The sequence below is a fragment of the Camelus ferus genome, chromosome 6, assembly GCF_009834535.1.
Source record: "Camelus ferus isolate YT-003-E chromosome 6, BCGSAC_Cfer_1.0, whole genome shotgun sequence".
Lineage (NCBI taxonomy): Eukaryota > Metazoa > Chordata > Mammalia > Artiodactyla > Camelidae > Camelus > Camelus ferus.
The window spans coordinates 69,072,533-69,096,635 of NC_045701.1; the positions used below are offsets into that span (position 1 = coordinate 69,072,533).

Genomic DNA, 24,103 nt, shown 5'->3' on the forward strand with positions numbered 1-24,103 from the left:
AGAATGGTGTCAGATGGTTCTCGTGTCCAACAGTTTGTAGTTAGGCTGCCTGGCTGCTTATGGGAGCTGGGGAGACTTGTCAGAGAGGAGTCTATGGAGAAGGAAGGCCTGTGCTGCCCTTGGGCTCAGCCCCCTCCAGAGGCAGGGCGGTCAGTGTCCCCACCCTGCCTGGGATGAGTCCTGGAGGGAGGACTTTGAGGTCAAAGCACAGGGTGCACAGGAGGAGCTGCCAGGGAGCATCATGGGGACGTTGAAAGCCAGACAGGCTAGTGGTCAGAGTCTGCAGAAGGCTGGGCACCTGGATAGGCTTTAAGCAGGAGCCAGCTGTGGTCACATCTGAATGCAGAGAGGCGGGGCTGTTATTACAGGCAGGCTGGGGGCTGGAGGAGGTTCAGAGGCTGGTGAAGGGCCCTGGGAACAAGGGCAGGCCCCTCGCTGGGCATCTTCAAAGGCCTCTGGGGGCTCAGGGCTGAGTCCTTATTGTCAGCTAAGCTCGCAAGATTTAGCCCTCAAGTTGCTCTGTGGGGGCGCTAGGGGGCTGGGGAGGGGCACGAGGGAGCCCGTTCAGGGGAGCTCATGGCCCTGACCTTCTGGAGGGCTCTTGCTCTGGGGGCGCAGGTGGACAGGACTGATTCTGGAGGCTGCTAGAGTCCCAGCCCAAGGCTGGTCAGGGGCCAGGTGGGGGTGTAGACATGCTCTTTAAACTGGGAAGGGCCTCTCTCCTAAGTCTGGGGCCGAGGGGATGGAGGGCGCTCTCCGGCAGGGCTCTGCTGGGCAGCATTTGCAGCTTCGTTCCTGGGCCTGATGACCTGCGCCCTCCCCGCCCCTCAGCATACCCCGTGCGGTGCCTGCTGCCCAGTGCCCACGGCTCCTGCACCGACTGGGCTGCCCGCTGGTACTTCATTGCCTCCGTGGGCCAGTGTAACCGCTTCTGGTACGGCGGCTGCCACGGCAACGCCAATAACTTTGCCTCGGAGGAGGAGTGTGTGAACAGCTGTCGGGGGGGCCAACACGGGCCCCACCGACCTGAGCCCGGGACCTCTGGCCAGAGCACACACACAGATGGTGACGGCAGTGGTCCTAGGGGCCAGCAGGAGGCCAGCCGACATGGGACGGGGCCCATGGTCCAGAGAAAGCCCTTGCCTTCTGGTGGCCTCTGGTGGCACGACCAAGAGCCTGGGCCAGGGGCAGTGGACCGCAGACAGGCTTTTGGAGAACAGCCCCGGGGCCAGGAGCTTGGGCCCAGTGCCCCTGGACTGAGCAGAGACGCAGGCCTACCGGCACCATCCTCCCACAGCTCCTCCTACAGGTGAGGCCCCTCCTCCCCAGATGGGGGGAGGGACAGGGACCCGGGCCAGGGGCTGAGCCTGTTGGAGCCAAAACCCTGAGGTCAGCTGGCTCTTCGTCTCCATCCCTAACCTGTAATGTTCCAAACAGCCCAGCCTGGAGGGCCTTGTTACCACCATTCTACAGATGGGGAAGCTCAGGCTTCAGAGACCTGAGACTTGCCCAGGGTCAGGCAGTCGGTGGATGGTGACGCCTGGATCTCCATCAGATCTTGCCGGTATAGCCCAGGGTCTGTCTAGTTGGAAAAGCTCACAGGCTTCATGACCTTAGGCAAATCATCCAACTTCTCGAAGCCTCCATTTCTTGACCTGTAAAATGGTGATATAATCTCTTAAGTTTAGTGTGGATCCCATTTGTTGTTACTCTTGTGACTGTATCATATTAATTAGAGATTTGGGAAGATTAAAAACAAAATTAATAAAACAAAATTGAGTTCTAAAGGTATGTGTTGAGTCCCCCACCTGAATCTGGTGTTGCTTCTCTCCCAGCCTCTCCATCCCCAGGGGTCTGTGCCTACTCTGTGCTGTTGCAGGAGCAGGCGGAGGTAGCAAAGCCTGGGGGCATGTAGGGAGTTGGGGAGGGTGGATTCCCAAGACCACGGGCTTCTGGAGCTTGGCCTCCCATAAGGCCCTCTGGCCTGCAGGTGCCCGTGACAGGATGGGCACCAAGCTTAGTGTGGGACACGCTGATGAAGGGGTAGTCCCTGGTCCTGGCACTCAGACCCTTCCTCCCACCTTCCCAGGATTACCCTATTGGGCTTGGAGCCCTCCCTGGTGCAGGCAGCCCTAGGGCAGTTGGTGCGGCTCTTCTGCCCAGATGACACCTCCTTGGACCCTCATGCCGGGTGGCAGAAGGATGGACAGCCCATCTCCTCTGACAGGTGTGTGCAGTGTGCTCCCCCAGCGCAGCGCCTCTGACCTCCCTGGGATGGGAGGGTGAGTGTGTGGCAATGGTCCCCTCCAGTAGAAACTCAGAGCACTGTTGCCCTTAGGAACCCAGAGCTCAAGCCCTCCTTTCTTCATTTAGGCACAAGCTGCAGCCTGATGGCTCCCTGGTCATCAGTCCCCTGCGGGCAGAGGATGCTGGCACCTACAGCTGTGGCAGCACCAGGCCAGACCACGACTCTCAGAAGATCCAGCTTCGAATCACAGGTCTCTGTCCCCACCCCGCCCCACCCCAGTGGGTTCTTGTGGGCCGCAGGGTAGGAGGGCTTACCGGGAGGGCCTGGGCCAGTGTGCCCCCACACTGGAGGGCTAGGGTGCTTCCTTGGGCCAAAGCATCCTGATGGCAGGGACCACATGCTCCAGTTAGGCTGGGGCAGAGGTCTTGCCTCTTGTGGCCCTCATTTCTCCATATGTCCCCTGCTGGCCTCACGGCCCAGCCTTCCTTGTGTCCCCTTCTCCCCACAGCTCACCCCTTGCTTCTCCTGGTCTCATGACAGGGGGTGATGTGGCCGTGCTATCTGAGGCTGAGGCAAGGCCCTTCCCTCAGACCAGGGACCCAGCCCAGGGCTACAGTCCTCGGGACCCCAGCAGAGGTGGGGATACTGGGGGCCTTGGGGCCACCTCCTCCTCGCACCCATGGCCCACGACCAGGTAACAGTGTGCAATGCTGTCCTGCCCTCGGCCTCCCCAGCTGAGGGCCAGGGTTGGGGGAGGTCTCAGTGGGTGAAAGGAGGGGAAATTGGATGGTCCCCAGGCCAGTGTGTGCTGTGACCAGGCTCTCTGGCCCCTGCTCAGGGCCCTGTGACATGAGGACTAGGAAAACAAGGACCCCCTCATGGCTGCTTGTTCTGCAGGCTGCGTCTGGACCAGAGCCAGCCTAGGGTGGTGGTCGCCCATCCAGGCCAGAGGATCCGGCTGACCTGTCGCGCTGAGGGCTTCCCACCCCCAGCCATTGAGTGGCAGAGAGACAGGCAGCCACTCTCTTCTCCCAGGTTGGTTCAGCTCCTCTCCCCTCCCTCCTGTCCTGCCTCCAGCCCCCACCCACCTGTGCAGCCCACTGGGGCAGGGAGCTGCGGGCGTCACCTCTGGCCAGTGCTGAGCATGACTCCAGGGCCTCTCGAGAGCTGGGGCTGCTGGGCGTAGGGCTCCTTGGGCAGACCGTATTTGGGTGTCTGGGCCTTTCCAGAGTGTGGGTAATGGACAGCGGTAGGAGACAAGCTAGCAGAGGTGATGGCTGAGGGAAGAAATGGAGGTGGACACACTTCTGGCTGTAATCATCAAAGCTAACATTTATTGAGCCCATGCTGAGGGTCAGGCTTGCTCTCCTCTGTCCGATCTGCAGACGAGCCACGTTGCTGTTTTATTCCCATTTGACACACAGTTCAACACCACACAGCTCCTAAGCGGCAGAACCAGGATTTGAGCCTACTAACACTTATAGCAAAAACCCCAGACCAGAATTATTTTGTATCAGAAAATTCGAAATGATTTGTTCATTGCCCGGCTTAAAATCAGGCATCTTTAAGTAAACGAGAGTGCCAGCGGCTGGGGGACCTTCAGGCCTAAGGCTGACTGGCCCTTGGTCAGACCCCACCGGCCAGCAGGGTCCTCTCACCAAGGAGGGGAAGACCTTGCCCCCTCCCCCACCGCCCCTTGCTGGGTATCTGGGGATGGTGCCACCTGACTGTGCTTGGCTCCTAGACACCAGCTGCAGCCTGATGGCTCTCTGGTCATCAGCCGCGTGGCTGTGGAAGATGGCGGCTTCTACACTTGTGTTGCTTTCAACGGGCAGGACCGAGATGAGCATTGGGTCCAGCTCAGGGTTCTGGGTAAGGTGTCAGTCCCGAGTGGAAGGGTCAGGTGGGGCAGGATTGGTGTAGTGGCTGACCGTGCCTCCTCCTTGGGCGCAGGGGAGCTGACAATCACAGGGCTGCCCTCTACTATGACGGTGCCAGAAGGTGACACGGCCAGGCTGCTGTGTGTGGTCACAGGAGAAAGTGTGAACATCAGATGGTCCAGGTGAGGCTCTGTTCTAGGCGGCCCTGGCTCGCAGACCCTCACACCTGAGGTTGTACAGCCCGAATAGAGGTGGTCCACCTTTCTGCAGGATGCTGCTGTCACCACCGCACCCCCCCATCCTTCTACTCCTACCTCCAGGCCTGGTTCTGTGGAGGGTGGCAGCACCCTCATCCCTGCACAGTGAGGCCCCAGAGGACTGCTCTCTTTTCTGTTGGTTGGGCTACACCAGGGTTTCCCTCCCTCGGCGCTACTGATGTTTGGGTTGTTGAGGTGCATTACAGAATGTGTAGCAGCATCCAGGCCATCTACCCACCAGGTGCCAGTAGCACCCCCTTCCAAGTCATAGCAATTAAAAAATGTCTTCAGATGTTGCCAAATGTCCCCTGGGTGACAAAAATCTCTGCTGGGTTTGAGAACCACTGGGCAACACTCAGCTTTGGGGACTTTGGTGGTCTTTTACCCCAAACCTGCTGGTCTTTTATTTATGCAGCAAACGTTTTTTCGTCCCCTTCCTCCTTGCAACGTGTCAGGATTAGGCTAGGCTCTGGGGTCCTGGGGTGATCTGAGCCTCCCAGAATCCCCCAGGCAGGAGATGGCCCAGTGTCTGTCTAGGCTCCAGAGGTCTGCCCTTAGGGCGTCTGTGTACAGAGAGGTGAGGCTGCTCCTGTCTGGGAGAATCAATGAAGGGGCGGCCTTGAAGCTGAGGAGGGGAAGGAGGTCCTTGGTCAAGCCTCAAGGGTGAGTGCTGGAGAGATATGCTCAGGATGGAGACTGGCCTGCCTGCTGGAAAGAGCGGTGATGGGGTGGCAGGGTCGGCTGCCTCTGTGTGGGGCCTCCCTGGGCTCCTCAGCGGGTGTCCCAGCCCACCCACCCTGATCAGGCCATGGCTCTGACTGTCCTATCAGGCCTGCCTCTTCCAAGCAGTAAAGGCTCAGGATACCGCTCTTCCAAACAAAACAAACATGAAAACACCCTCCTCTGACCTGGTCTTTCTCTGCAGAGCCGGGCCGTGTACTGCGTGTCCCCTTCACAGCATGGTTGTTCATATTGGTTGTTTCCACCTGCTCACCTTCCTACTAGAGGCTTAGCCCTTGGCCTGGGGCCTCACATCCACCCCCGCCCCAGGGACACCATGCTGGCCAGGGCCACCAACTAGCTCCCTGTTCCTGAGTCCTTGGACACACTCATCCCACACGACCTGCAGTCTCCTTCCTGCTTCTCTGGCTGCTGCTTCTGTTTTCCTGGCCAGCTCATCTCGTCCCGTCCCTGAGAGGCTGGTATACCTCAAGGCCTGTCCTTGGTCCTCAGTGTGCCTCTAACTTCACCTTGGGCAGCCTAGTAGACATGCAGTTTCCAGGACCATCAGTGCTGAGACACTGCCTGGGTCCACACCTCAAATCTGACACCTCTTGGTATCTCACAGGTACCCAAAATGCAAAGTGGTAGAAAATAACCTCCCCATTCACCCCTCATCCCTGCCCTGGATTTCCCTAGTGTGGGGGCACCACCATTGCCCAGTGACCCAGGCTAGAAACCCGTTCCCCGTGATTTCTTCTCCCCCACCTCCCACCTCTGACCCTCCCCTGAGTCCCTTTATTTTACTGCTGTTACCCACCTGGGTGCACTTCTGCAGCAGCCACTCACCTGGTCTCCGCTTTCAGACTTGTCCCCCTCCCTGCACTGCAGTCAATGATCCTTTTGAAGTGCAAATACCATGGTCAGTCCTGCTTAGCTCGAACCCCTCTGTTAACCCAGGATCCAGCCCACTGTCCTTGCTCGGGCTGTGGCCTTCCTTCAAGTGCCTGAGCCCCGCTGTCCTCCCCATCACCCAGCTGACCCTCAGGTCAGGCCTTGGCCAGCTGTCAACCTCCCCACACCTCCCTGGAGGCAGGGGGCGCTCACGTCCTTCATTCAGCGCAGGGCCTGGCGCTTCACCACTGCATAAAAGGCCTTTGTGGATGAAGAGTGAGAGTGGGACTCCTGTGTGGACAAGGGGCAAAGTTACAGTCACTGAGATCAGTTGGTGTGAGTTCACCTCACTTCTGAATCATTTTGCTTTGATGATGTTCTATCATTTTGGTACCCAGACCCATCTCTTCCTTAAGGTGAGGGGCCACGAAGGGGAGTTGTTGGCTCTGGAATGGTCTTGGATTACCTTCTCCTGGCTCTGGGAGGGCCGGCATGGCCTCCCAGGGCCTGAAGATGAGACCCTGGACAGCTCTCCTAGCGCTCTCTCTGCTCCAGGAACGGGCTGCCGGTGCGGGCTGATGGCCACCGTGTCCACCAGTCCCCGGACGGCACGCTGCTGATCTACAACCTGCGGGCCAGGGACGAGGGCTCCTACACGTGCAGTGCCTACCGTGGAAGCCAGGCAGTCAGCCGCGTCACTGAGGTGAAGGTGGTCCCATCGGGTAAGGAAGGCCTACCCAGGCATCTGCTCGTTCTCCAGAGCTGGCTGTGTGGTGCAGAATGTGGAGGGTGCAGGCTGTGCAATCCGAGGGACTCTAGTCCAAATCCTGCCTCACTCTGCCAGCTATTGGTAGCGTGAGTTAGGGCAAGCTAGTTCCCATGGGGCCTGGAACAGCCCTGGGAGAGCACTGCGAGGGCCTTCCTGTGCTGGTCAGCCTGGATGGTCATGACCACTGTTACATGCCGGCCAGCTTGAGGGTGGACCTGTCCAGCGCTGGTGGTTGAAGTCTGGTAGAAATGTTGTTCGGTGAGTTGGACTGACAGTAGGCTTCCAGTCTTCGAGCTCCTTGAGACAGCGACTGGGACGCATGTTCCAGGGCCCAGCCCAGTGCTCAGCATCACCAGGTGCTCCAGTACTCAGTGACTGAGTACATGTGTGTGTGGGGGCATTACCTTGGTGAAAGCACCATACTGCAGGGGCCACGTTTCACTTCTACCGTGCCCAGCAAATAGATCTCTTGTCCATGTCTTCACACTAACCAAATTTACAAGACTTGAGACAAGCCAGGGCACAGATTTATGTGAGAGACACAGCTGTTAGGAGGACCCAGATGGGCATGTTTGTGATTAGCTACAGACATGTCTACATGGGAAGCCAAATCATAATCAGAAACTTGGTTGATGCTGAAGTTTGGTGGGGCTCCTGATGACGTGTGGTCACCAAGCTGAAGTGGCATGATGTGACCTGCTTCCTAGACAGGACGCTTGCCTTTTCTCCTGCCTCCTGCTGGATGAGTGTTGCTTTTGTTGGGGGGGGGGCGCCTTTGTTTTATTAATTAGGTCACAGATAACTGCTCTCACCCATTTAAGCGTTTTGTAAGCAGCTCACTGCCTGAGGCTGCCTCCCGGTGCTCTATTCATAGTTTGGCAGCATGTTGGAATTGCCGTGTTGGCATGGGGGGGGGGGGCTTGATCTAGTCACACTCTGGTGTAAGGGACATATTTCTCCTGTGAGGACCCCTCAAGCTTTTTGCCTTAAAGTCTGAGGTGAGAAAATATTGTAGGGTTAAGACATAGGGGAATCACTTACTTTTTCAAATGAGTGGGAATGAGGCTATTGGGCCAAACACAGTTAGGTGCTAAGATTTTAGCCATGGTCACTGCGTCCCAGGTGCTGTTATTATCCTCATTTCAGATGAGGAACCGGAGGCACAGGGAGCTTAGGTGATGACTTGCCCAGAGTCCCTCAGCCGGAAGTGGGAGAGCCGGGCTGGTACCGGGCGCAGGCTCAGGGCGGGCGTGCTTCCCCCTGCCCAGCACCTGCCTCTCCCGCCACGATGGGCCCAGGGGCTGCAGGGGCTGAGATAAAGTGGACACCAAAGTTACAATTTTTAAAAATAAGCAGAAATGGCTTGCTCTTTATGTAAATGTGGGTAGTTCTTACTCTGATTATACTGGTTGGTATGGTCTCTTCGTTGTGTTTTGGGAGGAAGCAGGGGCGAGGGGAAGGAGTAGGCCTTCTCCAGCCCCATGAGGTCTGACTTTAGGGAGGTGCTGCTCAGGCCCAAGCCGAGTTATAAGCGCCCCTTTCTGAAAGAAAAGGGAGGTTAACTAGACAGGCCACTTCAGTGCTGGGACAAAGCAGCAGGTGGGGATTTATAAGATAAAGAAGCTCTGAGTCAATTCACAGGGGGAGGCAGCCAGCGCTTTGTCTTCAACATAGCATTAGCACCACAGTCCCAGCCTGTCCTCCTGTCCTCTTGCCTGGTACTGCTTTGCTGAGGGAAGTGGAAAAATTGGAAGGATGGGGAACTAAGTGACTGAGACAAGTTGGGGCTATTGAAGGCACAAAACTTTTGAGGCTGGCGGAAACCAGCCGTGAGTGAGACGACAGGCAGCTCTGGCCGACTCAGAGTTGTGCTCAGGGCTGATCCTACCCTCGCTTCCCGATCCAGAGGCCGCGGCTGCTGTCGTTCAGCTCTTCAGGCCTCAACAGTCAGGGTAGGGAGTTAACTTCCAGAGACGTTTAATCGCCCAGTCAGTCACCGCTGGGGTCTGCGATGCACTGTGCGCTGGGCGGGAGCTGCAAAAGAATCATGGGAGGACCGCTGCTTGCTGACGTGAGGGGGGAGGAGGCTGGAACGCGACCCCTCCTGCAGTTAAAGGGTTACAGGGCAACTGCACTCTTTGGGGAATCTGGTACGTCAAGTGCTGCTTTCCTTTTAGGAAAACGAAATGAAGTGGCAGGTGAGAGTTTTCAGCATACTCAGAGCTTTCTTACCTCTCTCCCCGGTCACCTTGCAGCGCGGGCCGCCCAGCCGAGGGACCCCAGCAGGGAGTGCATCGACCAGCCGGAGCTGGCCAACTGTGACCTGATCCTGCAGGCCCAGCTCTGCGGCAACGAGTACTACTCCAGCTTCTGCTGTGCCAGCTGTTCCCGGGTCCAGCCTCACGCTCAGCCCATCTGGCAGCAAGGATGAAGGCGAGCTCCAGCCCCAGTTCGGAAACACTCACAGAGCTGGGGAGAAGGAAAGACAGGCTCTCGGTCTCCCCTCCCTGGCTGGCAAAGAGAGTTATCCTCTGGAGACACTGGTCTGTGCAAAGCTGCCCCAGCTATTCAGCCTCAGCAGCGGTCAGCACCTGCCTCTCTGTGGTCCCAGCTGTGTTTGCATCTCTGACAGAACCACAGGTGGCTGCGGAGTTGTCAAGGACCTATTTGAATAAGGACACCCTTTACTTTACAACTTCCCTTTATAATTTGTTATACAAGATCCGTTCACTGTTTTAAAGCATGTTACTAGGGTTCTCACTTCACTTAAAGCCGGGTGGGGAGGTGTGTAATGATTTCAGAGTTTATACCCATCTCTAACAGGAACACTAACTCCTTTTGTGTCAGGGAAGCATTTTTTGCTCGAACTAGATCTCACCTGGGGTCCAAACAATGGCCCATTATTCGAGTCTCTCTCACCCTTCCAGGCAGTCTAGCAACCAGCTTCAAACACCATCTGTGTGTGCAATTAACAACGTGACGTTCGTGACAGCTCTCAGCAAAGTGGAATGTAATATAAGGCTCAGTAAAGGGATATGGGATGCGTCGGTATCCGAGCATGAAAGAACTAGAAACGCTCCCTCCTTTCAGCGGGAGGTGGCGCCCTCCTCCTGAGGACTGCCTCCCACCTGCATGGAGCTGACTGATGGGCCTGCTCTGCGCAGTGGCCAGCGAGGAGGAGCCGCTCTGCCTCAAGCAGGAATCTGTGAAGCAAAGTATTTGCTGCCAGATAAAAACCAGATTATTAAAAGCAGCACCAGCAGGGGCTTGGGGGGAGGGAACGAATGGAGGGGAGGGCAATGTGGTAAGAGGGAAGTGGATTCAGAAATGGTTTGAGTTGGAAGTAGTCATTCTCCATCTCTCAGAGCCTCTTCCTTCCTTGCTGCTAAAACAAGAGGCCTGGTTTCAGTGAGCTTCCGAGTTCCTTTCCATTCTGACCTTCTAGAAACCCTCCAGAGGACTGGCTGGGCCTAGTAACAGGAGATTCTGGGACACAGAAAGACAGGCATTACAGAAGAAGGTGACTTTTATTACCAACACACTGGCTGGGAAAGAGACAAGCTGCATCATGGGTGAGTGACACTTCGTGGTCTGCCTCTCATTCCACAAAACATGGGCCAGGGGCAGAGGTCTGCTTTTCTTTCCATCCCCTTTCATTCCCCATGGCTGGTTTTGCTATAGAAGTTGGAAAGTAGAGGCCACTTTCTTACAGTCCCCCATTCTCTAGTTAAAGTAATATTTGGCTAATTGATGACACACCTCAGAAGGTAAGTTTGAAGTTAGCTCTTCTTAGAAGTAGGCACAGAATAGTGGGTTGAAGTTAGAGGTGAGAGTAAAAATCTAGACCAGTGGTTTTCAACCCTCTTCCATACTGGGGGCTTTTTTTAAAAAAAAAACCGCACCTGGAGCTTTACTCCCCTGAGGTTTTGCTTTAATTGGTCTGGAGTACAGGCCAGGCACGTTGATTAATTTTAAAAGCTCCCAGATGATTCTAACGTGAATCCAAAGTTGAAAAGTCACTGCTCACCCCAGACTCCTCAGAATGTGGATCTTGTTCAAACGCAGATTCTGACGACCAGGTCTGGGGTGGGGCTGAGGGTCTGTACCTCTAACCACCTGCCAGGTGAAGTCCACCCTGCTGTTCCAGACCACACTTTGAACAGCAAGAATCTGACAGGAGAGATGTGCTTCGGAACAACCAAAGCCTAAAGTATAAATACAAATATGAATTTTAAGAACATACTAGTCCCAGTAAAAGATTCTCTAGCCATCAGACTAGAGCGCTGCAGCAGCAGTGGGTGGAGAGAGAACACGGCCAAAAAAAAAAACCCAACTCACCGGCTAATAAAGAAAAGGGGAAAGAACAGCCCTTCATGGCCAAAAGCTTCTACCACGAACATTTATTTTTGTTAAAGCAGATTATAAATTCTCATCAGTACAAATATATATAACTTACATTTGATTGTAAGGCCAACGTTCAAAAGTAAAAATGAGATGCGATCTCATGTTACGAGAGGTCAAGTGGCTGCAGCTGGCAATGGGATGTTCTGCTCACCACGGGGAGAGGGATGAACAGGAACACACAGCGCTAATAAAACCAGACTCTCCATCCCCACGAAACTCGTGGGAACAAAACTTAAGGACAAAACAAAACCCAAGACCTACATGACAAACCAACACAGTAATAACCTGCGTTCCCGTCTACAGATGTGATTATGTCACTGTCACCTTAGTGTTAAAGGAATAACATAAGGAAACTGTAGCAATATATAAAAGAAAATATTCTCTACAGAGCATATTTAGATTGAGTCCATTAACATAATGACATTAGAATTTCATTAGAGGTTTAAAACCAGGACAATACTGCTCGCTCTTTATTTAAAACTACAACCTAGTGACTGTTGGTCATAAGCATGATTGTTGTTGCAATGTGCTACTTACAGTGAATGATACCAAGTAAGCTAGGGATCCCGCCTGCAACTTCCAGCCCCTCCTCTTTTTACTTCAATAGGCATCAATGATAAATCAATCTTATGTACAATTTCTTACAGCTAGCCTTTTTACCTTTGGCAAGATTACTTACAACTCATACAACTTTTTAATGTTGAGAACTATTTAAAATATTCTAAATGCATAAAAATAAAGATTTTGGCTTTTTTTTGATATATATTTATAATATTTATTCTTACTTAAAATGGAAGCTCAGCTTTACCCCTAAAATATAGCTCTGCTGGGCAGCTACTGGGGTGTCCTCCTGGGAATTCTGGCAGCATGGCCTGCTCCTCATCCCCAGCCCAAGCACAGGCCACCCTGTCCTTGAGCTGTAAGATGGGCCAGCACTGAGAGAGGAGGCAGGTGAATGGCCTGAAAAACAATGGGAGATCATTTTGCTTCCCGCTGTGTTTTATACTCTAGTAAATGTGCTTTGAATACAGACTCCTGTTCAGATATTCTGCCTTTCTGTTGCCAGAAGTTTGTAAGGGGCTGAGGGAGGAGGGGGGGGACAGGGGATAACATTTCCTTGACTTCTTTTGTCTGACTGCAGGACAGCGCTTCTCTAGGAATGGTTTTCTCCACTTTTTCAATCACCCTTTCTCAGCGCTCTATGCCTGGACATGCTCCTTGGGACCTTTGGGATTAGTGAAAAGCGTACTGGTTGGGAACACAACCCTTTGCTCCTTTGACCTCCACCCCCCGCCCTGGCCTAAGTCCAGACAAAATACATAAGCCATAAGGACTGCTTAAAGTTCAATTTCAAAAGTCTTCTGCAAGTCGCTGGAGAAGGGGTTGGTGGGGGAGGGGTTGGTACGCTGCTTGGACTTGCTCTCTAATGCAGCCCACTGGGCTTCGAAAGGATCCACCGGGCAGCTGCATGCAGGAGCCTCGGTGTGCCTGTCTCCCGAGGCCAACCTGCCATCATCTATGCCATTGAAAGCCGCAGAACCGTTGAGGTGCTGAGCAGGAGGCTTAAAGAAGGGACTGGCAGTAGCACTGCTTGTCTCATACTGAGGGAATGTCTGCTGCTTGACCAGGCCGGGAGATGGATGAGGCTGGACAGCCTGTGGGTGGCCTGCAGTGCCAAACACGTTGGCGACCATCTGGGAGGGAGTGATGCCCACCACAGGCACATTAGGGGCTGGATAGGGCATCCCGTTAGCCACAGGATAGGACTGGGCAGGGACAAAGGCTGGCTGCAGGGGTGGGACCACACCCACTGGCACGGGCTGAGAGGGGAGGAATGCATTTCCTTGGAAAGGTGGTGCCGGCTGGGAGATGGCAGTGGGTGGAGGAGGCTGAAGAACTGGCTGCAGCGGAGCAGGTGAGGCCTGGGGCTGCTGAGCCCGGACACTCTTGGACACCTCTTCCAACCAGCGGTCGGCCTCAGAGGGAGTGCGTCTGTGACCAGCCTGGAAGAGACCTGGAGAGACAGCACCAGAAGATTGACCCCACTCGGTCCCTAGAAACAAGAGGAAGAGAGAAAAAAGAATCAGAGTCTTTAGTGGCTTCTTTCTTCACTTGATAGCCTTGGTTATTCGAATGATCCTAACGTGGAATGAGCCCCCACTGGGATATGCTGTGGCTTTGGGAGGTGGGAGGAATGTCTCTCGTCCCTACTCTAGTCGTAGCTGAGATCAGGGGGAGGACAGGGAGAACCCGTGAGACCATGTGGCACATCTCAGCCACGCTGAGGAGCTGTCTAGATATGCTCAACCTCATCATACCAAGGTGACCGGCTGGCGTCAGAAACCACGCCCCGCACCCCCATTGCTGCGGCTCATCCATGGTCCAGAAACCAGCTTGCACTTACTCTAAATGGCCCAAGGGGTTCACCTTCTGCGCTAACAGAATGAAAAGAAAATAACCAGTGACTTGGTGCTGTACCTTGTGGCCCCTGCATGGTTTCCAGACAGATGTATGTCTTTCTGGTGAACTGCCTTTATTGCTACTTAGAAACATTTTTTGTTAATAAATGTTCATTATTAAAAGAACTAGAAAGTACAGAAAGGCAAATACGACTTTTTCTTTTTTGTAGCCCTGCCACTGTAGGAGGCAGGGTCCTCTTTTCCTACAGGCATGTCCACGGATCCAAATCCAGTGATACTCTCGAGGGAGGACCCAGGAGTTTGCATGGTATGAATGCTCTATGGTTGGTTCTGCAGACCTAAGAACTATCAGTCTCACCTCTTTAGTTCCTCTCCTTCATCATCCTGTTTTAAGGTTTATTTCCAGTGAGGTTTATTGGAACAAGGTTTATTTCCAACAGGGAACATACTTTTCCTAGAAGGACTCCTCCCTGGTTCCCACTCAGGTAAATGGCTGATTTTCAAACCAGGGTCACTTATCTGATCCCAGAATCCTCACCACCTTCTGTGGCCACCTTACCCGAACGTGTGGCTGCAATTCCCTTGTTAGCACCATCAGGGGTATAGGCCCAAGGGTTGGTTTCACGCACAGGCATTGCTACGGGTGCTAGAGCAGTATGGGCTGGCTTAGCAGCAAGCACATGGAAGGCTGAGTCAGTGCCATTAGCTACAATGGGAGCAGACAACATCAACGGGGTTAATTCATGCAGGGTGTACGGGCGATCCCTTGGAGCTGGGTCAGTCAGGCCATTGTGCAATACTGGTAGGACAGATAAGACAGAGAAGCTGGCTCTGAGATAACCACGCCATCTGCAGTGGATACACCTTTTGGCAAAGAGGGAATTAGAGATTGTAATTAAAATGGCTGTAGTGATACAGTTAAATGACTCTTCTAGGAAAATGCGTATCAGGAGAGAGGAAATGAAGACTAGAAAAACAATTTCAAATGAAGTTGAACAGAGCTGCTTTGTTTTACAAGCTAACTATTATGGATATAGCTTAGCCTTTGGCATGATGGTGGAGATAAAATATCTTCTTTTCCTACCACTTTTCGAAAAGATGAAATTATGCCAATAATAACAATGATGGTTAAGTTAAATACAGTCATTCCTTATTACGTGCTAGGTACTATGCTGACAGTAATTTAGTGTGTGCCATCTCATTTAACTCTCTCAAAAACCCTGTAAGGCTGGTATTATCCCCATATTACAGATGAGAAATCAAACTTGGTATATGTTTTAATTTGCTTAATAATTTTCTAATTTGCTACAGAATTAATTTCATCTCTCGTTTTTAGTGATTTTTTTCGCTTCAGTAATGTTCATAATATCTCAGTGTGTCTACTACTTTTTCCTGTCTCCCTTTATTAAAATCTCCTAACTCTTGCTCCTTTACTCCAGACGTCCATCGCACCAGTTTCTACTCCTTAGGCTCAGCTCTCTGTATTCAGTATGGAGCAGGTGAGCAGGCACCTTCCCCTGCCCTATACTATAATCATTCCATCTTTAGGGCTGGGCAACCATGCTTACTGCATTGCTGCTACTCACCCAGGGCTTGTCTAAAAGTCTAGCTCACCCACAGACTGAGAGTCCCTTAAAGGCAGGGAAAGGACTATATCCTACTCAGTTTTGTACACCCATTTCCCTGTAAATAGGCACCGAGTCAGTAGAGTATAACAGGAACTACATTTAGAAAGGTTTAAATCCTGGCTGTGCAATTTGGACAATTTACTTAACCTCTCTGAGCCCCATTTTTCATTTTCCTCATCTGTGATGCCTACCTCAAAGGGTTGTTGTGGGGATTAAATGAGATGAGAAGATGCATGACTCTTTACCGTGGTGTATGTGGGCAGACACGGTGCTAAGTGCCCAATAAATTGTGCCTATGACTATTGGTATTATAAATACTTGTTAGATAAAATGAAAAGCCACTTGGTGCACATGATTATTAAGGATTTTTTTTTTTAAAAGAGACTCCCTCCTGGAGGAAAAGCATTTTGTAGCTTCCTCCAATAGGAGCAGGGTTCTGTCTCCACAGCAAAACTTTTTCTGAGCTCTTTCTAGAAAGAAATGAAGAAATAGCAATTACAGGAGCTCAAATTCTAAAAGTCTATAATTTAAGTTATATAGACTCTTTGCTGACCTTTGAGCCAATACCAACCATTAATTCAGTACCTCTGAAAACAACAACTTTTAGTAACTCTTCAATGCCACAAAGGCTAATTCTAGGACACTTGTAATAGAAGATGAAATGAGTCAAAGGGCCAATAGAAGTGCCTTTTTTTTTATGAGCCTCTTGTGACAGGGTAGAGACTTGAGTGAGTACAGGGCTTCTCAATCTTGGCACCACTGATATTTTGGGCCAGAGTTCTTTGTTGTGAGGGTGGCTACTGTGTACACTGAAAGATGTTTAGTGGCATCCCTGGCCTCCACCCAGATGTCAGGAGTAACCACCCCCTACCGAACTGCAAAACCCCAAAATGTCTCCAGACAATGAAAGCCGAATTTTCCCCAAGGGGCAAAATCATCCCAGGTTGAGAACCACTGTGCTAAAGAAAGCATACTGCTAGAACCAATTCTCATGACTGTTTGTTTCTGGAGAACTGGTTGGATACTTGACTCTTAACAGTTAAGTAGCAAGTAAAGCAGTGGGTTGGGACTAGAGAAGCTCCTGAATAGAATGGGATGAAAGATGGGGAGGTACGTGCAAAATGACAAATGCACACATCTCAGGAAACAGGAAGGGGAACTGAGCACAAAGACACTGTTGGAAAGGGAAATTAATGAATCTGAGATAATACCAAACAGGGAAATTAGTGGGTCTGACCAGCTCTTGGGAAACTCAGGATGCCAACTTACAGTTAGTGAGCAGTGTCATAGAAGTACTAGTTTCAAAGAGAACAGCTGAGCAGGCTAAACGGGCACCAACCTTGAAAGGCAGGAGACTGTGGTGCCACCACTGTCACTGGTTTGGTCATTGGGGCGGATGAAAAGGGGTCCTCAGAGGGTGTGCTGAAGGCACTGGTGATCTGTGAGCACAGGGAGCTGATGCTCTCCGCCTCCCCTTCCACCTCCGGCACTGCAAGACAAACGGAAGATAGGTCCAGAGAGAAAAACTGAACGATCCTCAAACAGAGCAGTATGATGCAAGGTGGCATTTTATACTGCATCTTTTATTTGTAGAAAGAAAAGTCTCAATTGTCAGGTGGGGCTGTGGGGCTATAAAAGCAGCTTCAAAAACCTTAGTGACTATTATCCATTGACTTTCACAAGAAAATATAAAATGATTAACAATTCATGTACTAAGTCTATCTTCCTCCCTTGGAAATCCCCAGGTTTCTTTTCCTCTCCTGTGTGACACTGTTCAGAACCTGTTTTCTTTTTGTGCTAGGATGTTCAAGATCTCTGTGCCAAGTTAGCAAGATCTTTCTGGAAGACATCTGCAACCTGTTTGTCCTCCAACCAGTTTCCAAGGCTGTGGTCTAAGTTAAAGTTGAAGCCTTTTGGTGACTCTTGTCAGAAAATGAGTTAAAAAAATTGGGGGGAGGGGCGGGGGGTGGTTAATTAGGTTTATTTATTTATTTATTTTAATGGAGGTACTGGGGACTGAACCCAGGACCTCGCGTACACCAAGCACATGCTCTACTACTGAGCTATACCCTCTCCCCAATAAAATAAGTTAGAGTCAGGGGCACCAGTGGATGCTCAGTCCTTTTCCCTATAATAAACTATGACAATGTCATCACTCTGATTTTTCTCCAAAGTACCAAGTACATGGACTGAGATAACATGAAAAAGTGAATCGAGGTCCAGAACTCCAGAGGCTCTGTTCTTAATATTGACCCCGGGATACTTCTGTATCATGGAGGAAGCTAATTATATGTGCTGAACCTCTGTTTGCTCAACTGTGAAAAGAGAGTAATAGTTTTTGTTTCCCATCTGCTCCAGAGGGAGACAGAAAACAAGGTACTTGAAGCAGCCATAGTTTCAGTTTTTACAGGAATGAAATCTAGTCCAACTGTTCTTTAGGCCTAGTTTTATCCATCAACAAACTTAACTCTCTGTACTTTTTGTACCATCATCAGTAGGAGTGCCCTACTGAGACACAGCTTCCTCATATTCTGTTATAGCACTGGTTCAACACATCTCAGAGTGAAGTAAAATAGAGCCTAATAAAAGCCCTGGCTAGATGTGACACTTAGCTCCGGATCGTATGATGAGGATAGAGCTACCGGGGCTGGCTCGGCTGCACAGAGGCCGCACAAAGGCCTGTGTGGCAGTTCTGAAAGGTAATGAATATGTGTGAGCAAGCCCACTGTCTCTGATGAACAACAGGTCTCAGATTTATACAGGAGACCCGTTTAGAGTTTCTTCCCTATGGAGCCAACCAGCCACAAGGACAAAGAGAACTTATCCATTTCTTCTGGCACATCTGACAGTAATGCTATTTACCTGGATGTGTTTCCAAAGCCTTTTAAATTAATTCCCTGCTGGGTCCCAAATGGCAGAATGAGAATGGAAACTTGAGACCCTTGATGTTTGGAAGCAGGTACACTTTCATCAGGACAAACCACAAACCTCAGGCTAGGAATTCCCATCATGGCTGTTACCTACTTGTTGAAGAGAAATGAATGACGCACATCCCCCTCAGTGAGCCTCAGTTTTCTCTCAATGGGAAATAACACAAGATATGTACAACCATCAGCCAGCCTCAGCGAGAGAGAGGGGTGGCTAGTTCAGTGGGATTAGTGTCTCCACTGGAAGTGATGACAATGCTTCAGTGCCAGAGCACCCAGTGAGTTAGGTGGGTGCTGCATTACCTGCATTTTTTATGGGGAAATCAGTCTTCCTCTGCATAGTGGAAGGCAACTCGTTGATGCGCAGGGATAGTTGGCGTTTAAAGGGTGACATCTTCTGGCTAAGAGCAGGAAATCCTCTGAAAGATCCTTGGCGAGCAAGTTGTTCAATTGGTGCGTGCCGGCGTGGGATGGCATGAGGATTGTTCATCTCCAGAGAGGCAGAGGCATCCGAAGTGGGAGAGGAGGGAGAGGATGGGGATGGGACAGTGTTGCCAGGGGCCACCGATGAACCAACAAGTGTCTTATCTGTTTCAGCTCAAGAAAGTCAAGAGAAGGGACCTTAGCAATGCTTTCAAATAATCTGGCTTAAACAGCTGAGGAACTAACAAACCCTCCTAGGTCCTTTTACCCATCTCCTTCCCCATATCTCTCTCTTTTTTTTTCCTTCTCCATATCTCTTAAAAGATAGGTTATAAGCAGATCAGATCTCCTATTTTTCAGACAAATAAAAGGTTTAATAATCTACTACATGGTACATGGTATAATATATCTACCGAGATATGAATATTAGATCTTTGGTTCCCATGCAGTGATTTATAACATAAGACTTTGAACAAGATTTAAAAAAAAAAAATAGAACCTATGAACTTCTAATGTGAGGTCTTTTAAAGAATGATGGTTCATAGTTTTCAATGTCTGTTTGCTTGTTTGGGGGAGAGGACTTCGGGAGTGGCAGAGTCAGAAAGATCTAAATAAGCGTAAGTTTGACTAGATGTTAAAGAATGCCCCAAAGAAGACATCAGGTCATGGACAGTACGCGTTTGTGGCTCATCTGAATAAAAGCATACAGAAGTAAAAATTTAAACTGGAGTAAACTTAAATACAAGGCTGTTTTCATGTGAGTCCCATTCTGATCAACTCCTCTCCCCTTGCAATCCCGTTAGATGTCAGGACTCAACAATCTTGGCAACAAAACGTATTATTTGGTGGTATTAAAATCCGTCTGAAAAATCACTGAAGCACACTAAGTAACAGCTACACATATTACATTTTCTAATTAAAACAGCATTTTTTTTATTCTTTGGTATTCTGGCACAAATGTTTATAAGAAATGGAAACAAATCATAATCAATTGTTTAGTTTCAAATAAAAATATGGATCTTTGTGGCTTAAAAAAATTAGAGCTGTTTGGGTCAGTATTAGATTAATGATATTATCTAAAATGGCTAGTTTAGAATTAAAAAAAAACCTAGCAAAATTACATTAATGTACATTTAAACTGAACTGTTTAAATCCAAAATATTCCTTGTTGGTTTCAACCCTAGTTCTACACAAGAAAGCGAAGCACTCCCCCTAGGCTCTATCCCTCAGCTCTAAGTATGCCCGACCCAACTCCAGACAGCAGCTCCTGAGCAACCTGAACACCTGTAGGGGCGTTTCTGCTCTGCTGCCATGGGCACCTGAAAACACTCACATTCTGCAAAACCACGTACTAAAATTAATGGAGCCATGGAATAATGAGTTAGGGGCTAGCTTCTCAAATCTGTGGACTTTTTTCACTAGAACACTGAAAAATAGTAATAATCCAAGAAGAGTATCACTGAGAAACCTCTGCCTCCACTTACACCCGGCATCACCGTCAGTGGGTCCTCTGCAGCCTAAACCTGGGACTTGTACTTCCTCCTTCAAGATGTAGGTCCTTGGAAGCATTTGCTTCTCACAGAGATCAGATGCATGAGAATTAAACATCTGTTCCAGGATGTAAGTTTTCCCAATTTTGCTTTTAAATGTCTCTGCAGCTTCTTCAACTGCACTCTCCCCAGTAGCTTTCCTGGTAGCTTAACGTAATGGAAAGAGCAGACACTTTGAAGCTACTAGACAAATCACTCTAAAAGAAAGGACTTTGTTTAGATTTTCAGCTGTGTTCTTAAGGTCTTCGTATGTACCAGTAGGAGTTCTCTCTGTGAAAAAGCTTGCCCCTGACAGCTTCCAAATATTAACCTGTTGGGAAAAACTATTTAAATAAACATACATCATAGTAGAACAGATTGTACCTTTCTTGGCATCCTGGATTTGTTTCATAATCTCCTCTCTTTCTGCTTGCTCGGTGGCTGTTGTGACACGGAATGATCCTTCTCTTGTGAAAGTGGTCCGACTGGCATCAAAAGTAGCTGTCACTCCACATTCCTTCTCCCGCTTTTGCTTCCGTTCTAAACAGGCTGCAAAAGCACAGCCCACTGCATGGCTCAGCCTTTCACCCTGTATATAACAGAAGGTTTAAAAAACTTAAGAGTTATGGTGTCAACAACTACAAGTCAGCTTGGACCATAAATAAGTCTGTTTTCACACGTGGAAAAATGTTAGGAACTCCAGCTTAAAATTAGACTTTAGTAAATTAACATGCCAAATTAATTTAAATGAGTAATTACCTTAGGTAATGCTTATGATCCTTCACTGTAGTAGGCACTGGTAAAGCGACCATCAGTGACCTGTGCTTTGTGAGCAGCCACAGACACCTCCTTATTAGTCAGGCTCCCTCTGTCACTCATGTTAGCTCTGGCCACCAGCTGAGAGGACACTGCTCAAGGTTCCAAGCCCTAAGTCTTGACACGCAAACTTCTATTTGTCATTTAGGGGAATAGTGGGAGTATTTACCAAGCATTTCTAAGAAACCACTGGAGAGGCAGGGCAAATTTCAGAGCTTAAATACTGTCAACATGTCTAGGAACAAAAGGTGCAAACTTAAAACTTCAGATAAATAAATGCAACTCCAGCGATGAGAAGGGAATCAGGCAGAGAAAACCTTAGCTTTCTCCATCTCCCCTTTCTGATGCTTCCCCCTGCCCCGCTTGGGCTCTCAGGGCTTGCAGGCTCTTCCCCATAGCTTCCCTCTCCTTTTGTACCTCTAACTCCACTTCTACCTCCCAACCACACACAGGTGGAAGTTAAAGCATGTTTTCATCCACACTTTCTAGTTACAAAGGAATTAAACAGATAAACTCAGTTTGTTTGTATTTGACAGGAGGGCTTATACAAACCAAATACTGGTTTAAAGATACACGGGATTACCTAGAGTAAATTTAATAAATTCAGTGGATTATTTTTACTAGGGTTATCTGTATTTTAAACTATATCCCTAATTATGGAATAAAAAAGTTAGAGATGATATAATAACTGTTGGCATCATTCACAGTGAGGAGATATTTGAGAACAGGGAGCCCTTTGTGGAGTTTCCAAAATCACATTGTGTGCAGCTGCTGCTACATATGGCTCTGAGTCAGTAATTTCCCTGGATTTTATATGCCAATATCAGATAGCATAAGGAGAGGTAATGTCTGAGATGCTTTGTCCCTAAGATTTCACATGACTGTAAACTGTAAAATCTCACATGACTGCTTATTTAAAGACTAACAGACTTACTCTTTATGAATCCACATGCGTTTCCATCTAACTTCTTAGTAGGATAAAAGGGTAGGCATTGAAGCATGAAACAGGAGAGAGTACCAAAAGAATTTTAGAACCTGTCTGCATTTGAACACAGCTCTATTACAAGGACAGAACTTTAGGTCAAGGAAGCTTATTATTTCTCCTAGGTCTTACAGCAGTTCTTAAAGACAGACCCCCTCAAGCTCTACCCTAGATGCACTGAATGAAAAACTCTGGGGGTGTTTTAACAAGTTCTCCTGGTGATTCTGATACAGGAGAATCACTGGCCAAGGACAGTCAGATAGCCTGAAGGACCAGCATTTGACAACAAAATGGTTTTAAAATTAACATAGTGAAGCTCTCTAACTCTTTGGGTTTTTTGAGTGTAGTGATAGCAAAATACGCTGCTTTGTGGCTTACTTAAGGTCTGAGAGACAGAGGAAGAAAGCATAGTTTAGTTACTTCAGCTCATTCTCAAATCACTTGGTCAAACCAAGGAGGAGCAGCTTTAACAATACCAATCACAATTTTGGAGCAGTTACTGTGGATCAGCCTCTGTGCTAAGAGTGCTTATCCTCGCTACCTAATTTAGTCTTAACAACTGTTACCTCCATCTTATTGGAAGGAGACATGAAGACAGAAAATGTTAAAAAAAAAAACTCACCCCAAATCCCACAGCTAGTAAGAACCAGAATGAGGACTGGAATCATATTTGATTCAGAGGCTGAGTTCATAATATTTGTTTACACAACTCTCTCCAAGAGCTTTAAGAAAACCTTTTGGTCAATTTTAGAGTATGGCCACCATACTCTTAAAAATGGTCACCTTCCAGGTGAAGCCTTGGCAAGGCTTTATTGAGCTGTAGCCTTCATGAATGGCTATACTGCCTTACTCTGTTTGGACTTTTAAATACTCAGAAATTACACACTCAATACTATACTATGGTTAAGATCATCATCATCTAAGAGACTTGCCTTTATGTCAGAATTTTGGATAATTTATATGAAGGGTGATAGATTAGATTATTCTCTATTTTTAAACAAATCCCCAAATTTCTGCTATGTAGCAATTTGTAGCAGAGTTCACTGTACCATAATTTAGTATTTCTATTTTTTTTAATTAATTGAAAATATACTCCAACTCAGTTCTTTCATTTGTGGTAGAGTCTCTCTGCAAAGGAATTTATAAGTACCTTTCAAATGCCAGTATCTTATACCCAGATGAGTCAGTAAACAAATACATGTAAGAATCTTGAAAATTGTTCTAATAATGAAAAGTTTCAAATAAAGTTTAGCAGCCACGGTCACCAGAGCACTTTCACTTTCCTTTAATGACCCTGGATCTCAGCCAATGATCTTGCTCTGTGAGCTGCAGGGTTGCACCAAGAGTGTGAACTACTGAACTACTTGAATAAAAGGCGGGAAAGCAAGCTAGTTTAGGCAGTTCCAAGTGCTGAAACAGCACATACTTATTAAAAATGTGGAAACTGCTTGGCTGAGCCAATTCGAAAGGAGCTTGGTGAACTGAGGCTAGTCATGATGAAATCCACACTGACGGACTCACCGTGTCCTTGACAGCCATGAAGCAATGACAAATCCAGCGCCGAGTTGTGCCATCACGACATATATAAGAGAAGGCTCTATCGAAGTTCCTATCTGGGGCACAGAAAGAAACTTTTTCTATTGTCTGGTCAACTATGAGGTCCTAGAAGAGGGGAAGCACAAAGAAAGAGGACTTAAGAGGTTATTCAAGCTTCTCAGAAGAAACACAGGATGTTCGTTTCACAACACAAAACCCCTCCATCTAATGCATCAGGGCAATGGAATAGCTAGGTCTGAGCCAGAAGTCTGAACATGAAGAATTTGACCCAGAAGAGATCATAAGAGGCAATCTGCCCAAAGTCCTCCCTCACACTTCCTCTTCATGTTCTAAAATACATGCTTGCTGGGTCTAGCTTTATCATGGTAAATTCCTTGTTCAGTTTTACAATATATGTAAATCAGTTAATTTAATCCAATTTCCATATAGCTCATATTTAATAACATCATCTCCAGAACAGTTCGATGTATTTATTAACCTACTGATCATTTGAGTATGACTCTCTCTGTTTATATACTTGCTCAATAGCATAGTATATACATTGTATAAATATTACACATTTTTTTTTTAATCTTGAGGCTCTTCTGTGTGATATTTTCAATGGCCTGAAATCCCTAGATGCTGAGGTGAGGGCTGTAGGTGCTAAAAC

At 48.8% G+C, this 24,103-nt stretch overlaps 2 protein-coding genes and 1 long non-coding RNA gene across 16 annotated transcripts in view; 1 reads left to right on the plus strand and 2 right to left on the minus strand.

The window, feature by feature from the left end:
* Positions 1-11,285, plus strand: part of PAPLN (papilin, proteoglycan like sulfated glycoprotein) — a 32,921-nt gene extending 21,636 nt beyond the window's left edge. For all 6 annotated transcript variants that reach the window (XM_032482315.1, XM_032482314.1, XM_032482313.1 and 3 more), the window contains 9 exons: positions 832-1,309; positions 2,090-2,227; positions 2,374-2,498; positions 2,789-2,942; positions 3,146-3,283; positions 3,993-4,120; positions 4,202-4,310; positions 6,555-6,721; positions 9,024-11,285. In XM_032482315.1, coding sequence (XP_032338206.1) covers positions 832-1,309; positions 2,090-2,227; positions 2,374-2,498; positions 2,789-2,942; positions 3,146-3,283; positions 3,993-4,120; positions 4,202-4,310; positions 6,555-6,721; positions 9,024-9,199 — 1,613 coding nt within the window. In that variant the 3' untranslated portion in view covers positions 9,200-11,285. The remainder of the gene's footprint in view (positions 1-831; positions 1,310-2,089; positions 2,228-2,373; positions 2,499-2,788; positions 2,943-3,145; positions 3,284-3,992; positions 4,121-4,201; positions 4,311-6,554; positions 6,722-9,023) is intronic.
* Positions 7,538-9,139, minus strand: LOC116664342. Its single transcript, XR_004320822.1, has 3 exons — positions 9,001-9,139; positions 8,164-8,802; positions 7,538-8,078 (listed from the first exon to the last, which is right to left on the minus strand). It is a non-coding gene; the product is annotated as an uncharacterized LOC116664342 (long non-coding RNA).
* NUMB (NUMB endocytic adaptor protein) overlaps positions 11,154-24,103 on the minus strand; it is a 157,450-nt gene continuing 144,500 nt past the window's right edge. For 5 of the 9 annotated variants that reach the window (XM_032482323.1, XM_032482320.1, XM_032482317.1 and 2 more), the window contains 6 exons: positions 23,419-23,559; positions 20,484-20,688; positions 18,451-18,744; positions 16,560-16,709; positions 14,152-14,298; positions 11,154-13,225 (listed from right to left, as the gene is read on the minus strand). In XM_032482323.1, the coding sequence (XP_032338214.1) occupies positions 12,510-13,225; positions 14,152-14,298; positions 16,560-16,709; positions 18,451-18,744; positions 20,484-20,688; positions 23,419-23,559 (1,653 nt within the window). In that variant the 3' untranslated portion in view covers positions 11,154-12,509. The remainder of the gene's footprint in view (positions 13,226-14,151; positions 14,299-16,559; positions 16,710-18,450; positions 18,745-20,483; positions 20,689-23,418; positions 23,560-24,103) is intronic. The other 4 variants (XM_032482321.1, XM_032482318.1, XM_032482325.1 and 1 more) reach the window with 2 other exon arrangements.